The 25,899-nt window shown below is 35.2% G+C and overlaps 1 protein-coding gene across 2 annotated transcripts; it reads right to left on the bottom strand.

Moving 5' to 3' along the window:
• Window positions 1-3,720: 3,720 nt before the first annotated feature.
• Window positions 3,721-19,394, bottom strand: LOC148950157 (uncharacterized). Of its 2 annotated transcripts, none has more exons than XM_089092183.1 (4): window positions 19,263-19,394; window positions 12,107-12,347; window positions 6,893-8,613; window positions 3,721-3,940 (listed from the first exon to the last, which is right to left on the bottom strand). In XM_089092183.1, exons 2-4 carry the CDS (start codon window positions 12,339-12,341, stop codon window positions 3,860-3,862), a joined length of 2,037 nt encoding a protein of 678 aa, XP_088948309.1. In that variant the 5' UTR covers window positions 12,342-12,347; window positions 19,263-19,394; the 3' UTR covers window positions 3,721-3,859. The 2 variants fall into 2 exon arrangements, with proteins under 2 accessions (XP_088948309.1, XP_088948308.1); XM_089092182.1 differs by having other exon boundaries at window positions 19,332-19,388.
• Between the last annotated feature and the right edge of the window lie 6,505 nt (window positions 19,395-25,899).

Here is a 25,899-nt window from a genome sequence, read left to right as displayed (position 1 = left end):
GATCGGAAGTGTTTGGGGGAAATGATGGGTATGGGGGAGCATTCACCATCCGATCGCTTTTGACTACTAATAAGGGCACAAGCCCTCTCAATTCCCATATGAATAAGTCCTTTTTGAAGTTTCTACGCCAACGCTGGCAAAGACCTAATTTCCAGAACTATCAACTACGTTGAACAAAATGTCTATCGACAACTGTTGATTGGATGTGTTTGGGGAAATGGTGAGCTTGAGAGAGGGGTTAGTTGCCCTCCAATCACTTTCGACTATTAAATAAGGCACTAGCACCTTCAATTTCCAAATGAATGAGCCCTTTTTGAAGTTTCTCCGACAACGCTTTCTATAAAACCTTATATGCCCCCAGGGCATAACTTACAACCCTTCTGTAAGTTATGCTGTGTGTCATCCTCAAAGAAATAATTTCTGGACTTTTCAACTACGTTGAACAAAATGGCTATCTCAAAATTTTTGTTGGATGTTTTTGGGGAAATGGTGGGCGTTGGAGAGGTGTTAGTTTTCCTCCAATCGCTTATGACTATTAAATCGAAATTTTTGACTATTAAATTTCCAATCCAATGAGCCCTTTTTGAAGTTTCTACGACAACTCTTTCTATAAAGCCTTATATACCCCAAGGGCATAACTTAAAACCCTTACCCTGGGAGTTGTAGGGGGGGGGGGTTATCATCCTCAAAGACCTTATTTCTAAAACTTTCAACTCTGTTGAACAAAATGGATATTTCAAAATTTTGATTGGATGTGTCTGGGGAAATAGTGGGCGTGAGATGGGGGGTAGTTGCCCTTCAATCACTTCCGACTATTAAATAGGGCACTAGCCCTTTCAATTTCCAATCGAATGAGCCCTTTTGGAAGTTTTTACAACATCACTATCAATAAAAACCTTATATGCCCCCAGGGCATAACTTACAACCCTGGCCCTGAGGGCTCTAAGGTTATCATCCTCAAAGACCTAATTTCCAAGACTTTTAACTACGTTGAACAAAATGGATATCTAAAAATTTTGATTGGATGTGTTTGGGGAAAAGTGGGCGTGACAAGGGAGTTAGTTGCCCTCCAATCACTTTTGACTATTAAAAAGGGCACTAGCCCTTTCAGTTTCCAATCGAATGAGCCTTTTTTGAAGTTTTTACAACAATTTTAATAAAAACCTTATATGCCCCCAGGGCATAACTTACAACCCTTGCCCTGAGGGCTCTGAGGGGGTTATCATCCTCAAAGACCTAATTTCCAAAGCTTTTAACTACGTTGAACAAAATATCTATCTAAAAATTTTATTGGATGAGTTTGGGGAAAAGGTGAGCGTGGGTTAGTTGCCTTCAAATCACTTTCGACTATTAAAAGGGCACTAGTCCTTTGAATTTCCAATTAAATGAGCCCTTTTTCAAGTTTCTACGACAAAGCTTTAAATAAAACCTTACATGACTCCAGGGCAAAGATTATATCCCTCACCCTGAGTGTTGTGGGGGAGTGAGAACCTCAACGACATAATTTCCTGGCCTTACAACTACTTTGAACAAAATGGCTATCTCAAATTTTAATTGGATGTGTTTGGATAAATGGTGGGCGTAAAAGTGGTGTAAGTTGCCTTCCAAAAACTTTCGACTATTAAAAAGGGCACTAGCCATTTCAATTTCCAATCGAATGAGCCCTCTTTGAAGTTTCTACGACAACGCTTTCTATAAAACATTATATGTGCCCAGGGCATAACTTACAACCCTTGCCCTGAGGGCTTTGGGGGGTTGTCATCCTCAAACACCTCATTTCAAAATTTTTTAACTACTTTAAACAAAAAATTTGCCTCACAATTTTTAGGGTGGGTGTTTGGGGGCTTAGTGGATGTAAGTAGGGGGCTAGTTTGTCTCTTATCATTTTTAAATGACAAGAGTGGTACCTTCTCGTTCAGTTGCCGAACAAGTGGACTCTTTTTCAAGTTCCTACGATAAAGGCTCCAATAAAAACCTTATATATCCCCAAGGTATAACTTACAACCCTTTCCCCAAGGGCTCTGGGGGAGTGTCCTCCTCAGAAACATAATTTCTATCTGGATATCATTGGCGCTGAACAAAATGGCTATCTCAAAATTTTGATTGGATGTGTTCGGGGAATTGGTGGGCTTGAAAGGGGTTTCAGTTGCCTTCCAATCACTTTCTACTATTAAAAAGGGCACAAGCCACTCCAATTTCCAATCGAATAAGCCCTTTTAGTAGTTTCTACGACAACTACATCGATACGAAGTGCCCTGGTCTAAAACAAAAAAAAACTACATTGTGCCAACATTGCTCTTTACTTAGGCAGCGCGATTGCGCTGCCTATGATTTGACCAGAAGTGCCAAATTTGAACCGGAAGGTTCATGAAATCTGAGTTTTTGGTTAATAAGCTTTCTGTTTTCTGTTCAAGTTTTCTTATACTTTTTATATTGGACAGGTTTCAGATAGAATAAAAGCGTGTTTTTTCTCTTATAGATATACTAACTTCGACATTAGGTTTGGTCATTTTTGTCTTATTAAGCCTTGAATAAGCAGGCATATGCATATATATAAAGTATATAAACACGGTTTTTCTTACTTTTCTCTACAAGTTCTTTTAAGCTTTCGAATACTGCACTAATTTCAGATAAAAGAAAGTTCTTTTTCGTAGATATTCTTGCTCTTACCATAGGTTTTTCCATTTTTGTCTTGTTATTCTCTGAATGAGCAAGCATGTTCACGTTAAGCAGAAGAATCTTATCAATTAGATTAGATTTACATAAAAAGTAGCCTAAGAGTTCCCAAAATCTAAAATATACACATTATTTATCCCTAGTAGTCTCTCCAGCCAATTAATAATATTACACAAGTGAGATTTTCAGTTCACATTAAATATATTTCTACAATAATTGGGGACCATTTATCCCTTAGCATACATATTACATAACTAAATACCTAGTCCAAATATATTGTTTCAAATGAAAGGACACTAGAAGTTGCATTTTCTCTCCACATTGATCGGAAGGCCTTCTCACAAAAATCTAGAAAACTTAGCCCTAAAATTTTACTTTGAGAATTTCGGCACTCCGTCTCCACAAATAACATTCACTGACCTTCCATCCTCCCTAATAGCTTGTATACCCTGTAACACCTATGGCAACATCTCTTTTGTTACTAAAGATTGCTATAGAGCTTTCAACTTTCGTTTAAATGAGCCCTCTTGCAACATTCTATGACCAATACTCAAATATAAATATCCCAGGGGGAAGACAAACGAACAAACATACAAACACTCATCCGTTGTCAAATTTCTAGGGAAAATGTACAATGCCGTGTTTCGCGAGGAGCTTGAAACCTATGCAACAAGGTTATTGGACATGCTGAATATGATGCTACAATCTTTATCAAGATCAAACGCCTTTTGGGGTATGTTTGTTCCATTTTTAATCAATTATGTAAATATTCTTAGGCTCTTAATTTCTTATGGGCAATTTCAAAATTAAGAAATTTTATAGATTTGATATCACTATAAAACTAAATTCTTTTGATATATTCCTTGCTATTAGACTTTTGTGTTACAGATTGTCGGTTACTTTAGAAAATCTTTAGAGTGTTCTTTAAGTGCAGTTCGTTGGAAAGATCTGTTTGATTTAATAAACTTCTTTGAAAACGTGTTTTTGGGTAAATACCTATATATAAGAATTTACTTGTGAGGAAAAGCTATCTTACACTTTGAATTTGCCGTGATTAGACATGAATTTTAATTGCTGAAAAGACTGTGTATATAATAAAGAACAATTTAAAAATAGCAACTTTAAATATGATTTCTTACGCTTAATATAAACTAGAAGGTCACTGCGTTAATAGTAAGTCTTGTTAATTTAAATAGCAAATTTCTCTGTCAGAGCTGTCGCACTGGCTAGTACGTGGGTTGAAATAACGACGCCTTGGGCACTCCTGAAAAAAAATGGATAATTAATAAATGTAACAGCTTGAGGTTTAATAAACTGATATTTTGATGTGTGGTAAATAGTATTACATGAAAATCAGTCGGTAAGTACCACATTGTCTCTAATTTAGGTCCTCCAATTGACTCGACCAAGCACTAGTTGAACTCTTGGGTCAAAACTGAAGATTTTGTTCAAAGTGGGGAATATTTCTTTTCAAAAGCAGCCTAAAAACAGGTTTATAAGTACAGATCGTAAGTGGACTCGAGACAACTGTGGAGCTTCAATTTGAAGTCACATTCAAGGGATAAACCACATCAATGCATAAACTGACTTTTGCAAAATGTGTATAACACAAGTAGGAGTCTGTTGGTCACTTCTGGACAGGTCGAATAGGGGACATACGGACATATTCGTATTCTAACTTGTTTCTATGGGGCGCTACACTGCCCTTTTTCTTGCATCTGCGGGAAATGTGAACAGCACAAGTGGTAAACCATTTTCTTATTTTGTCTGGGGATTACAAACAGACTGGTATCTCAGCTTACCCCATACAAACATTTTAAAATATCTTTTCAGGTTCAGGCAATCTAATAAGGTGTTATTTTGCCCATAAGAGAGGCTAATTATTGTTTCTAATTTTAATTAGAAAAAAGTCCAAATTTTAATTTTTCCACGCAGATGATATGACAAAATATTTTATTTTGGAAAACTAACCGAAACGGGCAACATTTTTTTTTAAATTTTAATTTGAGCTGAGATTACAGTATAATCTTAGCCATTATAAATTCATTTTAGTTAAAGGTATGAAAGTGGAAATATTGATAGATTCTCATTTTACCAGGGAATACTCGGCAAAACTACGTAATGATATTGCTTTCCGTGAGAATACATGGGCTAGTACATTGGATACGGGGTGGGGGGTATTCTAAAACATTGTATAGAGATAGGCATATCTGCACGGCAATGCCTAGAGACGTAGTGAAAGTTTCACGACAAATTCTTGAGCGCTTACTGATCTTCAAATTTTTCATGCTACATTCTCCCCTCCCACTCTGGAGGATTTTGGATTTTCCTTTGCTCCTTTCCGTAAATAAAGCTTTCCGGACATGAAGTCAAAATATTCTGATTTTGTATTATATAAAGTTTGCTTTAGGAGAAGATTTAAAATTTAATTTTATTTTCAGACAGTGAGTATTGGATTTTTTTTTCGAATACATCCCTGTCTTGGGGGCCTGGCCCTTCTGGGGTTTAGAACCGGCCGTCGTGTTCGACTTTCTTTAATTTACACCTTTTTCTAATTTTATTTCTCGGCCAATTTTTATTATTTCAGTTTTTAGGAGGGAACCGGTCAGATTATGAACCCCCGTTAAGGGACCCTTCCCCTTATTCTATTTCAGAGGGCTTTGGGCCCCCCTCCTGTTTAATTTTCCCTAATTCACGGTTTCTTCCTAATTTTTTGCTCAGCTTACTGTTTTTTTTGTTATAACATTTTTTTTTGGAGCAAACGGGTGAGACTATTTGTCCCCTTCTTGGGGCCCATTCCCTGCTGGGGTGTGGAGCCACCCGTGTTCTTTTTCTTTTTATTGCTCATTACCCTTTTTATACATTCTCGTACACTCCTTTACCACTAGATTGGTCAAAAGACTTTATTTTATTAATCTCAAACAGGTTATTTTTCTTTCTAATGCTTATTAACCTTGTTTTTTTTTACATTTTTGTACACTCCTTTAACACTATTTTGGTCAAAAAGTTTCATTTTATTAATGTCAAATAAGGTTTTTCTTTATTACTCATTAGCCTTGTTTTTTTTACGTTTTCGTACACTTGTCTAACGCTATATTGGTCAAAAGGCTTTATTTTTTTTTATTTCAAACAAGTTCTTTTTCTTTTTACTACTCATTGACCTTTTTTGGGGGGGGGGGGGGTAGGGGGGGTGCTGGAAAAGCCGCAGTTTCACTTTGGTTCTCTAAATATATAGATGAGAAAACTCCTTTGACAATTTGAGCTAAAATAAGTGGCTAGGTTCTTACCGATCTACTAAAAATGTAGCAGCGAGGTGGGGTTTAAGGAAGGTGTTGGAGGGACCATGGCTCCCTTTGTTTCTCAAATCTTGTAGGTTAAGTGTCCTTGTTTGATTCTCTTAAGCAAGGTGGTACTATGTGTAATTTCCTTCCAACAAGTGGATGGTTGGAGGGGAAATGTTGAAAGGGCCATGATTGTTTCCTTCGATCAAAAATATTTAAATTCAGCGTATAATTCTTGCTTTTTAAAAGGGACAAAATATCCGCATATGCAATCAGCCTTCACGTGCAAAGGATTGGGAATTTTAATAATTTTGGACCCTCTCCAAAACGTCAAGCTATCCCTTGAAGGTACAGTTTTGGATCTTCCAAGCATTAAACCCAGACCTAATTCCGTGGAAGACTACAATGCTAGCCTGGGACAAAACTATGAGAAGAGAGGGGCATGACTGCTCGACTTGTTTTTACCCTGAAAAAAGGACACAGGCATGTTCAATTTCCTATTGAATGATTCCCTTCCCAAGATTTGATGAACACTTGTTGTAAATGAAGCGACTAGGGGAAAATTTTCAAAGAAATACATCTTGGTCACATCCCCTTTAGTTAGTCATTTCATTTAATTAGTCTTTTCGTGTGGATATTCACAAGTTTAATTAGGATGGACCTTCAACAAACTGCTGTCTTTGGTTTGAGATATTTTGCTGTAAAGCAAGAGTTTGAATTTCTTTCTTTTGTAAAAAAACAGCTATCTTGAATAGCTTAACGAACATATTATAATTGACTTTGTGTGGGTAAGTTTTGCTTTGTAACTCATGAAACTTAAGCGTTACTCAAAATCTTATGAAGTAATGATTTCGAATAATTTAAGTTAGGAGTCTCGATTAAAGACGAATTTCCTTTTTTATTTATTTTTTACACGAAGTATATTAAGTACTCACCAATAAGACGCCAACACCTCTTCTGCATACGTAATAGAGTCCACAGTTTGTGGGATGAGAGGTGCGACTATTATATGCAAAAGCCATTTGGCAAGCCTTAGCACCAATCTTGTCTTGTTCATCTATAAATCTTAAATTCGATTCGTCTGAACTTCTGGACTCTTTTGAGTTTTCTCCACTTTCAGGTTTCTCTTCAGAACTATTTTCTGGCTTAGAATTTTCTTCACTTTCATGTGTCTCTTTTGATTCAGAGTCTTCTTCAGATTGTTTCGAGTTTTCCTCACTTTCAGGTTTCTCTTCGAAACTTTCATCAGGCTCAGAATTTTCTCCGCTTTCTTGTGATTCCTTTGATTCAGATTCTTCTTTTGTTTCATTTGAGTTTTCACCACTTTCAGGTTTCTCTTCGGAACTTTCATCCGGCTTAGAATTTTCTTCACTTTCTTGTGATTCTTCTGATTTAGATTCTTCTTCAGATTCTTTTGAGTTTTCTCCACCCTCAGGTTTCTCTTCAGAATTTTCATCTGGTTTAGAATTTTCTTCACTTTCTTGTGATTCTTCTGGTTTGAAGTTTTCTTCAGACTCTTTTGAGTTTTCTCCACTCTCAGGTTCCTCTTCGGAACTTTCATCTGGCTTAGAATTTTCTTCACTTTCTTGTGATTCTTGTGATTTGGAGTCTTCTTCAGACTCTTTTGAGTTTTCACCACTTTCAGGTTTCTCTTCGGAACTTTCATCTGGTTTCGAATTTTCTTCACTTTCTTGTGATTCTTCTGATTTGGAGTTTTCTTCAGATTCTTTTGAGTTTTCATCACTTTCAGGTTTCTCTTGGGAACTTTCATCTGATTTCGAGTCTTCTTCAGATTCTTTTGAGTTTTCCCCGCCCTCAGGTTTCTCTTCAGAACTTTCATCTGGCTTAGAGTTTTCTTCACTTTCTTTTGATTCTTCTGATTTGGAGTCTTCTTCAGACTCTTTTGAGTTTTCCCCACTTTCAGGTTTCTCTTCGGAACTTTCATTGGATTCAGTTTCTTGTGACTCTTGTGACTCTGAAATTTCAGTAGAATTTTCTTCTGAGCTAGAATCTGGAGGAGTGGATGTTGTAATTCCATTAATAGTATCCGTTGTGGTTTTCTCCGTTATCTCAGCTTCTGTGCTTGATTCTGGGGTTGGTTTAACTGTAGACTCAGTTCCAGGCTCTGGATTTGGGGTTTCTCCTGGTGTGTCAGTTTGTTCTGTTATCCCTGAATCAGTTTCAAGTGTATCTGTTGTCGGCTTTTCTGTTATCTCAGCTTCTGTGCTTGGTGCCAAGGTCGATTCAACAGGTAAATCCGTTTCAGTTTCTAAAGTTGGTTCAACAGTCAAATCAGTCCCTGGTTTTGGGGTAAGAGTGACAGATGAATCAGTGCCTGGTTTTAATGTCGGTTCAACAGGCAAATCAGTTTCTGAAGTTGGTTCAATAGGTGAATCAGTCTCTGGTTCTGGGGTACGTTCGGTTGGTGAATCGGTATCTGGTTCTTGTGTTGGTTCAACAGGTATATCAGTTTCAGGCTCAAAGGTTTCCTTAGTAGGTGAATCAGTCTCCAGGTCTAGGGAAGATGAACTTGTTTCTTGGTCGGCCCTAGTTGTTAAATTGCTCAATTCAGTTGTATCTACGGCACTAGTTGTCTGGCCTGGCTGAGTTTCAGTTTCTACTTGTGGTCCTTCGGTATTTCCACCAAAACAGGTAGCTATAAAATAAAAAATATTTTTTGAAAAGTTCTTGTAATTAGATATTCATACACACGAATAATCACATTTGATTATTATCTACTTAACATTGGAAAATATATTAAAATCCTAAAAAAAAATACCAAGTTGCCTGGCAATTTAGTTCGACTGTTGAAAAAAGAGGAAAAATCAGAAATAATTGACATTGCTTGAATTAGTCATAATTAGAAAATTATCTGGTAAAAAAAAGGTTGAATTATTTTGTCTTTGCGTTTCATTTTGAAATATATTGTTGAATTACCTTATCTATTAAAGCATAGATTCACGAGCATAGATTATGTTAAAAAGGGTGCTGAATGTGTCACCACCCATAGCTAGTCGTAAGTCAAACACATCAATAAAATAATGTGGGAAAATTCAGTGCTTTATATGTCGTTTCATAATTAACATTTAAATAAATTTTCCAGTTACCAGAATGGACTCGTATTTCTTGCTATTTGGCTGTTGACGATGTTTCATTTTCGGGACTCTTGTTTTGGTCAAACCAGGGATTATCGAAAATTGTTTTTAAGCTTTTTATTTGGTGAAAACACTTTTTGGTCTGTAATTTTTTTTTATCAAGGCGTTTTCTTTCAGTGTGTTTTTGTGTGGTGTCATTTTTTCACCACATTCTTGTATCAAGGCTTTTATTTTGTCAAAGCATTTATTAGTCTAGTCTATATATTTGAAAGAATTGCAGGCTAAGCCTGTACACGTCAACGTCTAATATATAGTGCTCTTTTTTTATTGATTAAGCCCAAAGAACCCCAGGACTGGCTCTCTTTTGCAGTGGACAGTATATTAGGTTAAACTAGCTTTCAAGGTTCATTTTCCTACTACTAATATTCCTAAGTTTTTGTGTTTCTAGCTAGACTAAACTACACTCCTCCAACTTGACTTACACACGCTTCATAGAAAAGGGCTTAGTATATATTGAATTAGTCCAGGGACATTTATGAGCATGACCACGTATGCCTTGAAGTCTAGGGGCTTCACATAGAAGGCCTAGGATATAAATGGGGTTAACAATCAATCCTTTGTATATTTGGATCTTGAAAAAAGTGGCTTGATCAAAAACACCTTTTATAAAATTTGCCCTGGTGAAAGCAAATGCGTCGATTAAGATAACTTATAATTGATTCTCAGGCCTGAAGGGCTTGAAGGATGCTGATCTGACTCTTCTTATTTGCAAAGGGAAGAATTGTCTTAATTTACTTACTTGTGCCATATATTTGTTTTTATTTAATTTTTTTTGCTTCTTTGTGACACGAGTCTTATTCCTTTATGATTTTCCCTTTTTTTCCCCTGTACAATCAAAATATTGAAAAGTAAATGTCCACTCATCTTCTTCTTTCTCCCGTTAATTGTCGAGTTAATTTATTGGACAAATGAAACTCACAGAGGAAAGAAAATAACAAAATGAAAAATAAAATCAAAAAGATGAAAAAATGAGGATTTTGTCAGCCAGTGGTGAAACCATGAAGAAGAAGAAAAAAGCAAATTTTTCTTCTTCCCTGAGATTGAAAAATAACAAAGACAGCTTTGATTCAGCATTGGCCCTACATTTTTTCGAAAATCCATCCCATCTGGTTCTTTTTGACGAGGCAACCTTAATATCTACTGTAAATGGTCTACCACAAACTTTTAAAGAGGTAATTGAGACAAAAAAAATATATAAACCAAAATTTAGCAATAAATAGAGATACTGCAGATATTTCATTAAGCCCAATTCATGACAGTTTAATTTTGAAGGACTGAATCAATATTTTCGCCCGGTATAACTTGAGAGAGCATATTTGCACATCAAATGATGAACGAATTTGTAGACCAGCTAAATTTTATAGCAAAACAAAGGATTATTGCTCTATCATCGTAGTAGATTTATTTTTCATTGATTCCAAACTGGTTCTTATTTAGTTTTTGTTCTGTCGTTGTCAAGTAAACTTCAAAAGGTCCGATTTTCGTTGGTTTCTTTTTCTTTTTTTTCTTCTTTTTTTCTTTATTTTGTTTAGCACTGAGGACGAATCGGCGGAGGTCCTTGTCGAAATATTTGCTTTTTTTCTGCTTCTTCATGGTTTCGCCACTGGCTGACAAAATCCTCGTTTTTTCACCTTTTTTATTTTATTTTTCATTTTGTTATTTTCTTTCCTCTCTGACTTTCATTAGTCATGTATAGCCAAAGTGGTCTTAGAATATATTTAATTTATTGGACACACCATTTTTGTGTGCAATACTTTGCTAGCTTCTCCTAATTTTCTACTAATTATTTTTTATATAACTGATTTCTTTCTTGATTAGTTTCGGAAATTTCTCTGTTGCTTCTTATGTTTTTGCTTTGTTTCTGTTCTTGTTTTACCTTTTACTTTAGATAAGAAGCGGATTTAAGTCTATCAGAGCTTGTGGTAGTCCTTTGGTAATAAATATTATCTTATCTTACTATCCTATTTTAGCCATTACTCTTGAAGTACCAGGAATAGTGAAAAAGTAGTTTTATTTTTTGAACTGCTGAAGTGGAAAATTACACAACCATACATGTCATACAAAAATTAGAAATTGGGAATTCAATTTTCAATTCTTATTCTTATTTTCAATTTTTAATTCAATTTTCACCTTCTTGGCACCTGTAGCCTACTTGGGCAGTATTTGGTAGTAGCACACACTAAATTTGAAAAAAAAATCACGTGAAAATCAGTGACAGAATAAGCTGAAAACATGTGGTATTAAACAGATTAGGAAGGCATACCCTTCCATTGAAGGCGCAGTTGTCTTTGCGAATCAACTGAACACTATTAAATTTATCAAACGAGAAGTTCTAATAATTAAACTGATGAGTTTTAAATATTTGTTGATAAGGTTAAATGTGGTAAAACAGACGAAAACGTGGCACTGCCCTAAAACATTCATACTTTTGAAACAACAAAAAGGGTAGTCTTACACAATCTTTGTTATCAGGTATGAATATACTTAAGAGGAGTCCAGGTGGCACTTTTTTTTGTTTCGATGCTCTTGGTACTAAAAGCACATCATATGCGCGGTGGTAGCCAAATTAAAGAAAAATTACATGGAGTTGTTATTTGTGTGTATTTCCTAAGAGAAAAATAGAATTGAGTGTTCATTTCGGTAGATTTATGTATACCCTTCTCCAAAAATATCAAAATGTGATACAGTTTTCATTGAAAAAGTAGAAAAAACAACAAATACTCCTCCCCAGATTAAAAAAAAAGTCTTTTTGCCCCCGCCCTAAATTTTTGTGAATTCACGTCACTAAAAAAGGGATTGATGGTCCTTATATTTAGACTATCGTAACTTTACATCTGTAGACGAAAGTGTCCTACTTGCATTTGACTTCTTGATACAAATCAATGTGGAATCCTCAACCTAAAATGTTGTCAACAGGATCAAATCAATTAAAAACAAAGACATTAGTTCTAATTTTATGCCTCCCTGGGAAAACTTATTCGAATTATATCTTACATAGATGGGGCCAGTTGCACACATTCAAAATTGAGTCAAAAATTAGGCCATCTGGACAGTTGAAAAGGTATGCTTCCCCATTTGAACACTCATAGAACTGATGGCAATTCGTTGGATGGGGAAAGTATACAGCCATTGGACCATCTATTTGGGGACAGGTCGTTTTGGATAATCTGCATGATGCTTGAGATAGAAGTACCAGCAGGTATAATGTATGGCTTAGATATAATTTCATAGCCTCCTAAAATGAAGAGACATACACCATTATTTGAAAAAATCCAAAATATTTTAAAATTATGAAAAAAAATAACTGGGAAGAAGAAAATCGAGGATTTTTCCAGCAAGTGAAAGAAAAAGGATAAATGTGCAGGAATTTCTGTTGAGACTTCCGCTCAAATGTCCCCAGCACACAAAAGTCAATAAAGAGTAGATCATATACAAAAATAAATTTTACTACAATAAAAACAAAACGAGCCTCGACAAATAAACTCTAAATGAAAATAAAAATAAAATAGGCCCTCTCCAAGCAACGGTGAGACGGTAACTAAATAAAAACATACTACGTTGAATAGTCATTCGAATAATGATTCACGAGGGAAAATGTAGTTTTCCTGGTTGCTCAAGATGTGGATCTGTAATTCTCCCATTTATGGTTTTTAGCATTGAAGAATCCAATGGTGCAGTTTTTGTTTCGATCCGACTCTATTTTTGAGGCATTTCATGCTGTTTTCCAATGTTCCACAAGTTTGTTTTGTAAGAAGCTGTCACCGTTAAGATTAATCGTAATACTAATTACCATTCCTGAATCAGCTTCAAATGAAAATTCTCTGTCACTTGAAAATCTTTTTTAAAATAGGTTGGCACATTTCCGGCTTCTATAGGCCAGAGTTATTTCTTTGCAGTTGTTGTCGCAACCATGGTATTAAATTAAAAACGTTTTATCCAACATAGATAAACAGAGACATTGAAATATAAAGCAAAAACAAATTGTTCTTTTTATGAAAGGCTTATCCCCATCAGCCCTCACTCTTTACATTAATGTTTAACTAGAATTTTACCCAAAACTCAAAGTACTAAAACTATCGCAAATTGGTAGTTTCAAGTTTTGTATTTCCCGATTGCCTTCATAAAATTTGGAATGAAAATTGTGTGGTTCAATTAACTGTTAAAGTTATACGCTATGTTGAATGTTAAGTTCTACGTGTTATCCGTTATAGCTTATTCTGTTAATAGAATAAGCTTTTCCGTTGGTTTGCATTGTTTGTTCTGTTCTTAAAGCATTGATAAAATCAAACTTTAGATAATTTTTTCGATCAATCAAAAATACAGAATATTTTCTGTTCATTTTAAGCTTCAGTGTCTCTCTTCTACTCTCATTAAAAAAAAAGATCTGTTTTTTTTATTCAATTTCTGTAGTTTTAAATTCTATATCCAGAGTTAATCTGAAATTAGGGGGGCTACCGCCCCTAAGAAACGATTGGATATACTATTTTTTTACACATCAATGCGTCGAGTTAAATCGCTCATTTAGTGTATTTATTTCTTAAACACTACCTACAAACAGACGCTACCTAAACAGGGTAATTCTATTTGAAAGAGCCCTAAATCCAACATCCTAGGACTACTGGCTTGATACGATCACCCCTAGGGAAAACGTAACTCACGTCCATGACTGTTTTTGCCTTCTTAAAAAGATAGCACAAGGTTTTCTCGTTTTTGTAGAGAGGCTTGAAACCTTTGTTTTAGTGTGTTCTTATACGTTGAATAATTGTATAATCTTAAACATTTCACATTTAATTTTAATGCCAATAGATTTTTTATTTTTGAATCACTATAAAAAAAATTAATCTTTTTTATGTATACACTGTAATCAAAAGTCCTTTTTTTCGATGTTCGGTTACTATTAACATGAGTCAAGTTCGTTACCATCAAATTTTCCATTACATGAAAAATGTAGAAATTTGTAATTTAGATTTCTCAAGATTCTAAGGGGGATGGGAATGATCAAATAGCAATCCCTCTCCTTGATATTGACTTATCATACCAAACAAATAATCATTTAATACATGACAGCTAGATTAAAACCAAAATCCCATTTAATAGAAAAGCTGAAAACTCTAACCTTAGCGAACAGTGTCTTAATTAATCACAGAATTTTATTTTGTTGAAAACTAAACAATGCGGTTGTAGTAGAAGCTCCAATTTGAAAAGTGACTAGAATTTTCGAATATATTTTAATTTGCTTGTCTTATGTTTGGTCTCAAATCCTTAAAATTTAACTGAGAAACTTAATCAATCTTTGTGAAATGTGATAAACTGGTAAAAATAAGGAATTATGATTACAGTTTCGAACTAAGCGTGCTGAACTACATTAAGAAACTGTTTTAATCAAAGAAATATTTTCAAAAATTCAAAAACACCACAACAAATATGAACTTGGAGCAATTGGAATTGCATTTCCGAATCCAGTCCTTTAAAAAAATAAGTTAGAAACCCGAGGAAGCCTGCCTGAGGCAAAACAAGCTACGTTTCCTAGCGTTATTATCCTGAATTCCTGTACGAAATAATGTTGCTTTGGTTCTTGCTTTTGTTTCTCAAGGAAATCCTCAGACAAATATAGTTCTGTTAGAGATAAGCTTTTTCAACATTACTCACGCTATAAGTTATTTTATTGCAGGCATTATTAATTTAATATTAATAATGTCTTATAATAATTATATTAATAATAATATTATAATAATAAATAATTATAAATAGTTAATAATTAATCAATAAATAATTATAATAATAACAATAATAATTATTATAAGGACTTATAATGATTATAAGTCAAAATTAATTTGCTTATTAATTTCATTATGATTCAAAACAGATACGAATTATTTTTAAAGAAAAACTTTTTCTTTTTTTCTTTAAAGAAAGAAAATATAATTATCTTTAAATATTTATTTTAAGATTCAATCTATCTAACCAATTTCTTTAAGCGATTAATCTTTAAACAAAAAAAAATGACAACCTTCATAGTTATCTTTAATTAAAGACTCCTGATTTATATATCTTAAATGAATCAACACAAAAGTAAAAATCACTATTCAAAAATTGATGGTTATATAGCGGCAAATTCAGATAAGAGAGGACGGTGTAAAGATCAAAATACATGGGTGTTATAATGATTTACTGCTTCTTGTTTTGGTAAATAATTCTTAATAATAAGAATTTTTCAATTTCAGTTCTTTTTCAAAAAGTTCGTGGTAATGAGCTGTGAACAAAAAGTTACCAATGTCAATAAAAACCAAAAATAAAAAGAATTTGAACATGTATATATGCATAAAAAAATGGTTCGTGGTTCTATAAAAAAAATACAAAATGAAAGTCAAGACTAAACTTATAACTTGAAAAGAACAGAAATTATCGTACATAGAGTAGGCCCCTCTTCCTTAAACCCTTAAAATTTATGCGTAGATTTTAAAAGTGCTTGATGGGAAGCGTTTTAGTGGGATTAAATAAAAAAAACAAGTTTTTTAAACTGAAAGTAAGGAGCGACATTAAAACTTAAAACGAACAGAAATTATTCCGTACATGAAAGGGGCTGTCCCCTCCTCAACGCCTCGCTCTTTATTCCGTATATGAAAGGGGCTGTCCCCTCCTCAACGCCTCGCTCTTTACGCTAAAGTTTGACTGTCTCACAAATTTTTTTTTAAAAAAAAAAAAAAATTTATCGTAAATAGAGAGGCGTTGAGGAGGGGACAGCCCCGTTCATATAAGGAATAAATAGCGAGGCGTTGAGGAGGGGACAGCCCCTTTCATGTACGGAATAATTTCTGTTCGTTTTAAGTTTTAATGTCGCTCCTTACTTTCAGTTTAAAAAACTTGTTTTTTTTATTTAATTTCTGATCGTTTTTTAGTTAATGCAGCTTTTATTTGAATAAAAATTTTACTTTTCTTTTGCTAAATGAATGTCTTTACAAATTAACTTACGTAACTAACTTCTATATTCGTATATTTTTCTTCTGGCAAAAATTCAAAGTTGCAGATTTTTGCAGATATGAGCTTGAAACCTATGTAATAGGGTTTTCTGATACGCTGAATCTGACGTTGTGATTTTCATTAAAATTCTTCCACTTGTAGGGGATGTTTCCCCCTCTTTAAAAAATCGAGTAAATTTCCTCAGGCTTGTTGCCTTTGATGAGTAATACTAAACTTAATAAAATTTATATATTTAGAATCAGCATTATAAACACATTCTTTTGATACATTTATTGACATCAAAATTCCGTTTTTAAAAGTTTCGATTACTATTGAGCCGTATCGCTTGTTTTTTTATTGTTTTTTTTTATTACGTATATGTTATTACGTATATGAGGGGGTTCTGCCCTTAGTCAATACCAAGCTCTTTACGTTAAAAGTTAAAAAAAAATTTGATTCACAAACCCCTGAATCACAAAGGCCGTTTAATTAGAATAGATAGCTCTTTTGAAAGCACTAAAAAAAACTGTAGCTTAAAGAGCGAGGTATTGACTTGGAGGAGAACCCCCTCACATACGTTATAATTTCTGTTCGTTTTAAGTTCTAATATTCCTTCTTACATTTCAGTTGAAAAAACTTTTTTTTTTTTTATTTAATTTCTGATCGTTTTTTAAATAATGCTTGGAAATCCGGCGCCCTCTTCATAGAAATGTCCCTTACCCCAAAGAAACATCCTCCACGGAAATATTCTCCAGAGTACCTCCCTCCTCTAGCCCCCCTCCAGAAAAAATCCTTCCTGAAAATGGTTGTATACTTCCCAATAACCAATAAATAATGCTGGCAAGTCCGGCGCCCCCTTCATGGCAATTTCCCTTCCCCCATGAAAACTTCCTTCATGAACAGATCCTCCACCATAACCCCCGACCCACCCTGCCCGCCCCCTAGCAGAAAAAAAACCTCCTGAAAACTTCTGTATACTTCCGAATAACCAATACTATATGTTAACATTGGGTAAAGTTCATAACTTTTAGCCCTCCCTCTGGGTACTTCGGGGGATTAAGTCATCCCAAAAGACATATTTATCATATTTTCGACCATGCTGAACAAAATGGCTATCTCAAAATTTTGATCGGGTGACTTTTGTAAAAAAATAAGCGTGGGAGGGGGCCTAGTTGCCCTCCATTTTTTTGGTCACTTAAAAACGGCACTATAAATTTTAATTTCCGTTCGAATGAGCCCTCCCACGATATTATAGTACCACTGGGTCGATACGATCACCCCTGGGGGAAAAATACACAAAAAAAAAAACAAACAAACAAACAAATAAACACGCATCCGTGATCTTTCTTCTGGCAAAAAATGCAAAATTCCACATTTTTGTGATAGGAGCCTGAAACCTCTACAGTAGAGTTCTCTAATATGCTGAATATGATGGTGTGATTTTGACTAAGGTTCTCTAACTTTTAGGGAGTCTTTCGCCCTTTTTTTGAAAATCAGCCCAATGTTATCAGGCACGTAGCTTTTGATGGGTAGCCCTAAACTTGATGAAAGTTATATATTTGAAATCAGCATTGAAATCTGATTCTTTTGATATATCTATTGGCATCAAAAACCCGTTTTCTAGAGTTTCGGTTACCATTGAGCCGGGTCGCTCCTTACTTACAGTTCGTTACCACGAACTGTTTGAAACATAGTCAGTTGGTAGTTGCAGGTGTTTATTTATTTAAAATTTGGTAGTTTTCTCAGGCTGGCGAATTTTCAAAATTAACTTTAATGTTAATATACTTTTTTTATTTCTGAATTACCATAAAAATTATTTTTTTGATGAATACAATTTCATCATAATTTCTTTTCTTCGAGCTTTGGTTGCTATTAGCATGAGTCGCTTTTTACAATTTGCTACCATTAGATTTTTGATTTTATACAAAATGTAGAAATTTGTTATCTAAATCTATGAAGATTTCACGGGGTTGGGAATAGTCGTAAAGCAATCCTTCCCTTTTCTATTGCCGGATCATACCAAATGAGTTGATTGCGTTATAAAAGTTGGTGAATAGGTCACAATTTGATTTTCATCGTAATGTTAGGTTAATTGAAAAGCTGAATAAGCTACTTTGTGAATAAGTAGCTTATTCACAATAAGTAGATAATAATAAGTAGCTTAGATTTTTAGCGTAGCTTAGATTTCACAATAAGAATAAGTAGCTTAGATTTTTTACTAAAGAATCTACTTTGTGATTTTGCTTTAAGAACGGTGTCTTACTTAATAACAGAATAGGAATTTTATTGGCTACGAAGTCAGAAGTGGATCTAAAGCAAAATCTTGGGGGGGGGGGGAGAATGTGACAAGGGTGCCAATGAGCAAAATCTTGGGGGGTGATGTGACAAAGGTGCCAATAATTGACCAAATTGACAAATTTATTTGAAAAAAAAGAGTGAAAAAAAGAAAAAACAGGGAAAGAGGGCGCCAGAAAAATCGCCCCCGTCCCCTGGATCCGCCAGTGTAAGATACTAATAAATATGATTCTAGAAAATACTCTAATTTGAAAAGTGACCAGAATTCTTCAGCCATTCACAGTCTTGTGTAATGATTTCAATTTTTTTTTTTTATTCATTTAATTATAATTAATTCTATTTTATTAGTTTTATAAATAAATAATTTTATTTATTCATTTTTTTTGTGCTCTGGAATACTTAAAAATCTATTTGAGGAATTTCATGAATCTTTACGACAAGTGATGAACCGCTAAAAAAAATATGACTTCAGTTTTAAACTCAGCATGCTGAATTACATTAAAGAACATTTCTAATCAATGAAAGTTTTTTTTTTTAATCTAAAAAACCACAAAAAATTTGGCCTTGGAGTAATTGTATTTTCAAATGCCGGCCTTTAAAAAAAAAATTAGAAACATGAGAAAGCCTGCTTGAGCTAAATAAACTGCGTTACTTTCCCAGCGTTACTGCTATGCAATTCTCATATTGAAATATGTTGCTTTGGACCTTATTTTTGTTTCTCAAGGAAATCATCAGAAAAAATTAGCTTTCTTAAAGCTAGGCTTTTCAACAGAACTCATACTATAAGTAATTTTATTTTAGTCATTAAATATTTTGCGGATTAATTTCATAATGATGCATAAAAGATTTTATTATCATGCCAATTAGCACTGAAAGTTAAATTTAGCAAAATTACCTTTGACTAAGAACTCCTAAAACTCCTGATTTTATATGTCTTAAGTGAAAAATAAAAAAAAATGACAACCTTCAACGTTATCTTTAACTAAAGACTCCTGATCTGTATATCTTAAATGGATCAACGCAAAAACAAGAATCATGAAGTATTTCAAAGAATTGATGATTATATAGTGGCAAATTCAGATAAGAGAGGTGTAAAGATTAAAATAATATATTTTTGCTAAACTGATTTACTGTATTTTGTTTTGATAAACAATTCTTAATAATAAGAATTTTGCAACTGCAACTCTTCTCAAACAGTTCGTGGTAATGAGCTGTGAATAAAAAGTGACCCTTGTCAATATTAACCAATGCCCTGAAAGAGAGTTTTAAAGCCAAAGTATGCATCTAAAACAAAAAGATATTTAGATAGCTTTATACCAACCTTCACTAAAATCCTTAACCCCTCCAATACCTCTTAATCAATCCTTTTTTTTTTAACTTTTTTTTAACAACGTGCCATAGCCATCTCAACCTTTTTCTTATTATAGCCCTAGAAAGCAGGACTGAATCGCACTTTTTGAGTTTTATATTCAAGTTGTATAATAAAGTTAGCCAGTCAAAAAAGGGATTCCGTTCAACTTTGATTTTCCAACATCTACTCATAGTACAAGAAACCAATAAATTATCGCTTACCTTATTTTGAAAACACCTTTTTCAGAGAGGTAAAAATAGAAATAGAATATTTTCTATATTTATTCAATAACTAATTATTACACTATTAATATATTAAGGTTTTCACATAGCATTGTAATAGAATAAGAATCGTAATATAGTTACAATTAAAAAGCAATAACATGACTTCTAAAATGACACTGACAGAATAGTCATAATTTTAATGGAAGAGATGCAATTCACAAATTGACACCCAATTACCAAATTACAAATATGGGTAATAATATAAATAAAAAAAATAAATGTTTAAACGAGTAAAAGGTTTAATAAGTCATTGAATAAAAAAAAAGATTTTTAAATGAAAGTAAGGAGTGATATTAAAACTTAAAACGAGCAAAAATCATTAAGTATATGAAAGGGTCCTTTCCTCTCCTAACCGCCTCGCTCTTTACGCTTAAGTTTCACTCTTTGTCACAACCCTAATTATAACAGAATAGAAGAAATCCTTAATCCGAAATAACGTACTCCTAAAAATTTAACGTATGATATTACAATATTTAGGACCCTTCTTGATGATATCATGACAAATAAATCATAATAGTTCATTAGCTCTCGTGTAAACAAGAGCTGTCATATACAAAATAATTATTTTCCTTTTAAATTTTAGTGTCTCTCCTTGCTTTCAATTGAAAAAACTTATTCCAGAACGGTTTTCAGCTAACGCAGGTTCGAATTTAGCTTACCGTACATGAAAATTTAAAACAAAATTTGCATATTAATTTTGGCAGATTTATTCCACATATGAAGGGTTGCCTCTTCCTCAAGACCTTGCTCTTTACGCTAAGGCTGTTAGCACTTTTAAAAAAAGCTTACTATTCTAATCAAAAGGCCCCCGTTTTCAGGAGACGCTTAAAAAATTGAGGCAAAGGGTCAAACTTCAGCGTAATTAGAAAGGTTTTGAGAAGGAGATCACCCTTCATATCTCGACTAATTTCTGTTCGTTTTTAAATGCCAGTAAATCTGGCTCACCATCTGTAAAATCTGGCTCACCATCTGTAAAATATAACCCACCTCCCACGTCCATCTCCGTCATGGAACTTTCACCCAACCTCCAGTGCATATAAGGTATCAATTTGCATCAATTTGCGAAACTTTTGGGGTTTGAAATGTATTATTCGAAGTCTAGGGGTACAGTCGGGGCAGTATCCAGTATTTTGCTGGGGGGGGGGGAGGAGGCTAAAAAAAAACTTTGTAAAAGGTAATAAATATTTTTTACATGCATTTCTGTTCGTTTTGTACAAGTCGGACAAAATTTAGGTGGTAGGGGGCTCAAACTGGGTAACCCCCAGGGTACGGTCGTGGGGTCGTTTGCCCCACCACCCATTTAAGTGCCAGGATAATAGACGTAATCCCTATTGACTAGTGGTATTTCTCTTTCTAGCGCTCATTTTTAGTATATAACCAATATCATATTGGTTGATATTGCTGATAACCAATATCAGGGTGCATAAGTTCGCACGCGTGTAGAACATAGTCATTTTAGCCTATAAAGTCATATTTGGGTTATAACAACGTAATACCGCTCTCGATTTTTTTACAAGGCAAAATAAACTGAAAACTTTATAAACTTGACAGATTCTGAATCCTCCGAGCGAGTAATTTCACCTGGTGTTTTTGATTTTCCCCCACAACCTTTATTTTTTTTTTTTTTGTTAACCCTTATTTGATTTTGAAAAAAAAGTTTTAAATATACTTTTTCTTAGTTTTTTTTGGTTTAACCGAAATTTTTGCCTGCATAAGTATATCTTTTGATGCTTTATTTGAATTTTGCTCGTTATGACAAGTCGAACTATGTACCTCTTTTTTTTTTTAAATACTTGTTGAGCAACTATTTTTTTTTTATAAATAACGTCATAGCTTTCAGAAATTAGCCTACAATGACCAAGTTCTCTTTTTAATTTTTTTTTTTTAGCTGTGAAAAAATTGAAAACGAATGGAACTACACATCATTCAAACCGGCAGAATGTCCTTTACACGCTGTTAATAAAAACAAAGTCGAGACTTGTATCTGCAGGAATATATAAGCGTTTGAACAATAAAACCCCACCCGCCCCCCCAAAAAAAAAGAAATTATCCTAAATAGTGACATCTTACTCGAAATATTTTCAAGATCACTATTAATCTGCATCTCAATAAATAACAGATTGCTCTTTTTTTTATAACATCATGTATTTACATTCTATACAACTAATATTTTTAAACAGAAAAAAAAAATACAGATGCCTTGTTCTGCGATCGCATGCGCGAATTTGGTATATTATTTATGCTCTATTTGAATTCTGCTCGTCATTATGAGTCAAACCATGTGCCTCTTTTCCAAAAAACCGTAATTCTTGAGCAACTATTTATTTTTCTGTACTAGTAGATACAATCTGGCTTATGTAGGCTCATACACGAGTCCCAAGGTGGCGAAGCCGTGTGAACGCGTGGTGCAGAGGTGAGTAAGGCTGATTTAAGATGCTATTTGTCTTTAAATCCAGGCGTAGCAGGGGCCCTTGATCCAATTGGTTAGATTGGGTCAACGGCCGCTGATGTTATAGACGGCAACCGTCATGATCAGCTGAAAGTAAGGTTTAGACGACTGCATTAGTAGTTTAATATCAAAACAAATAAAAATCAAATATTTAAAACTGAACATGAAACGGTGGCTCAAATCTCTTTTTATTCTTCGTCTTCAGAATCATTCTGATTCTCACCAGAAAGTAGGCATTTTTGGGGGTCAGCTCCACACTTGCATGCGCTGTCACAGAAACCTATTTTGGAGCATTTGCAATGCCAGCCACACCATATCTTGTCACAGTTGCAAAAAGATAGCGATGCTAGCCCATGCGGTATCGCAGAAACTAGGTCTGGCTTCAGTTCATGGTCTTCAATTCTCCAGCCCATATCGGTAGCCTGAGGTAAATTAATACAGGGCTGTGGCTTCAGATCCAAATCAGGGACTGGAACATGCACCTTCTCAAATGAAGCAGAAACGAGATATCAGTGGGTGGTAAAAGCCACATATCCTCCAATCTTGGATTCAAATGTTCTCAAAAATTATTCAGACTATTGAAGTTAGTCACACTTCTACCATACAGTGTAACCAAAAGCTGCTTACAGACGCTGACTAAACCATCACTTTGCACAGATGATGGCTTCTCTGCAAGGGCTTGAACTTTTTCACCTAAAGGTCCAACACAGTTTCTGAAGACTCAGCAGCTCGAAAAAAGCGGACCTTTCCAATTCCATACGGAAAGCTTGTGGTGTCACATCCACTCAAGCTGTGGCCAACCGGCAAGGCGTTGCAAAATGTTACTCCTAGTTTTTGTGCTGCCTTATGAATAGGTATGCAGTAGGACGGAAATTTAACCCAGAGCTGCTTGAGGCCGAGACTAGCAAGACACTGGAAATAGTATGCAGCTAGTAAGACGATATCAGTATCGTTGGATTGTATAATCACAAGTGTGCTCTTTCGTCTTGCGGCAACTGCTGTGTGGTATTACACCCGAGTATCTGCTTCCTCATTGCAAGACGAGAGGTCGTCATCTACAGAACTTCCATGGGGCGCAACGGTAACAGCTATATGTCGACTCTCGAAATTTCCAGCGAGATGAACCATCAGACGGGTCAAAATTTTGTACTCCCAGACCTCGAAAAGAACTTTCAAGAGTCGACCTTTGGCTGAGCGACTACTGAGAATCCCGTTCCAGAGTGTTGCAGTTTTGCTGGAGGAAGTGAACGGGATGGAAATATTTCCTCTAGGATCCCCTCTTCTTTCTCGACAGCCATATGCTTCTTTGAGATTAAACGAGCATTCATCACGGGCTCTATCGTGACAAAGACCTTCATACCTGTCACCAACCAAATGGATAGACTTCGGGTAAGCTTCGGGTATGTTCCTAAGAATCACATCGTAAACTCTTATTCCAAAATAAGCTAGCGTCTCAATTTGTTCGGGTCGATAACACCTTATGACACTCATGACATCAACTATATATTCAGATCGAGGAGTATTCAAAAAGCGTATGTGGAACCATTTTTGGCCATGACTGGAAGCCAGACTGTTGCAGAATGTAGTTCAAGGGTGTTGACTTTGTACCAGTACGAAGCTGAGGCTCCCTACGACTTGATGAAAATACTTCAAGTGAGGCCGGATATGACTGTAGCTTGTAATTCAGCAGCTCACAGAGGGACGAAGTTTGTGTTGAATCTGTAAGACGTAGAGCTCGTTTAAGCAGCTCAGTTTCCCCAAAATATTTTTTTTGTGGCTCTTTCTTTTTTCCTTTTTTGGAAGCAGAGACGAAAGTTTCTACTGTGCCAATTTTTACTTTCGTGGATGTCCCTTCGAGATACGAGCTCATGGCTTAGAAGCTAATTTCCCAGAGGTTCATCAGATAATTTTTTACGGCTTCTGGAGCTGTATCCCCTGTCATAAAGCTGTGCAGCTCTATTCTCGTCGTCTTGAATGGGTTTCCAAACAATTCTACCAAATCCTTAACCTGATTTCTGCCTTTTATTGCCTAATTCGTAAATACAGTAGTTTATGATGCTTCATTGCCTCGTCATCCGTATTCATGTTTGCTTTCAGCGTTCTAGTGACTGCTACAAGAAAGGGGAGAGTAACAAGATATCGATCCCTGAAATTTTCATTTCGTGGTTACACCAACTACATCAGATACACCTCGATTACAATTGATATTAGGATTCCACGTCGACTCCAAATTCAGATGGCAGGCAATCCTGTAAAATAACTCGGTTGTTTTTCCAACAACAAAATTGTCGCTTACAAACTCTCTGTGAACTTCTGGCGCTTTTCTAGGCAGGTGTAGCATTTCTTCTAGGTACTTAAGCACAGCTGCGGCGTTTTTATGGTTTCCAGATGCGAAAAGTATCGGAATCATCTCTTTTGTGGTGTTTAAGTGTGATCCCCAGTCCGCAGCTCTTTCAGCATGAAGATAGTCGTTTCCGGCACGAATAAGATCTAACTAGTTGATCCAGAGGCCATGATTCCTTATGGTAGATCAGGACTCGTCGTACTTCGAGAAAAGTGGAGCAATACTGTCCAACGCATCTCCTATCTGTTTACCTGCTTCAGAATTAGTTTTACTTTTGAAGTGTTCAACTGCATTACTCAGGATTTGAAGTTTCTTGACTGTAGAAGGCACTAAAATGAAGCAGAGTGTTTCAAGCCAATTCTCAAATGCCTCCCACCAGAGTGCGTTTATTCCTCCGTAGACCTGGAAGTGAGCATGGAGTGCTTAGTGCAGGTTCTTTCCTGAAAGGACCTTATTCGCAATACCTTCCCTGAGAATCTCTGCCGCAACAATAACTTCTTTTAGTCCTGCTCCATCCATGAGAGATCCAACCGCTTTCAAATAGTTCTTGAGCTTTTGAAAACCTCCCAATAAGAAAACTAGATTAGAGAATTTTTCGCGCTGGGACTTTCGAAGGCCATAGCATATTTCATAAAGAGCTAGATCCTGACTGATTACCGTGTACTTGTTTCCAATTTCGCTCCTGTTTTATGACAGATGTTAATGGCCGAGGCTACGACTTCACAGGATGTCAGTGAATAGGGAAGCAAGGGTTAGTAACCTACGGTGGTTTTGCCACACCAGAAAGAAACGATTCTTTTGTTGAAGGCCTTCCAACTGGAAGTTGGTTCTTCAAATTCCACTTCATGAAGTTTCGTAGGACACAACCTTCAAAGCGTCCAGCAGTGGTCCGGGTTCGGCACCTAGAATGGCATTTGAGTCTCGTAAATATTTTTAAACAAAGGAAGTGTGGAAGCAGAGTCGCAACGTCGCGTTTTCCTAGGTATTTTAACCTTCCAAGTATGTTCACAAGCTTGAGTGCCAAAAGGGTTGTCGGTAACCATCTGTCAAGTTCTTTTCCGGGGATTCCTCCCGAAACATCCGCTCGACACACCATTCACATCA

The sequence above is a fragment of the Artemia sp. Qi Xiang Cuo genome, chromosome 7, assembly GCF_049724085.1.
Source record: "Artemia sp. Qi Xiang Cuo chromosome 7, ASM4972408v1, whole genome shotgun sequence".
Lineage (NCBI taxonomy): Eukaryota > Metazoa > Arthropoda > Branchiopoda > Anostraca > Artemiidae > Artemia > Artemia sp. Qi Xiang Cuo.
The sequence above is the reverse complement of the archived record's forward strand: the minus strand, read 5'-3'. Positions and strand labels throughout refer to the sequence as shown.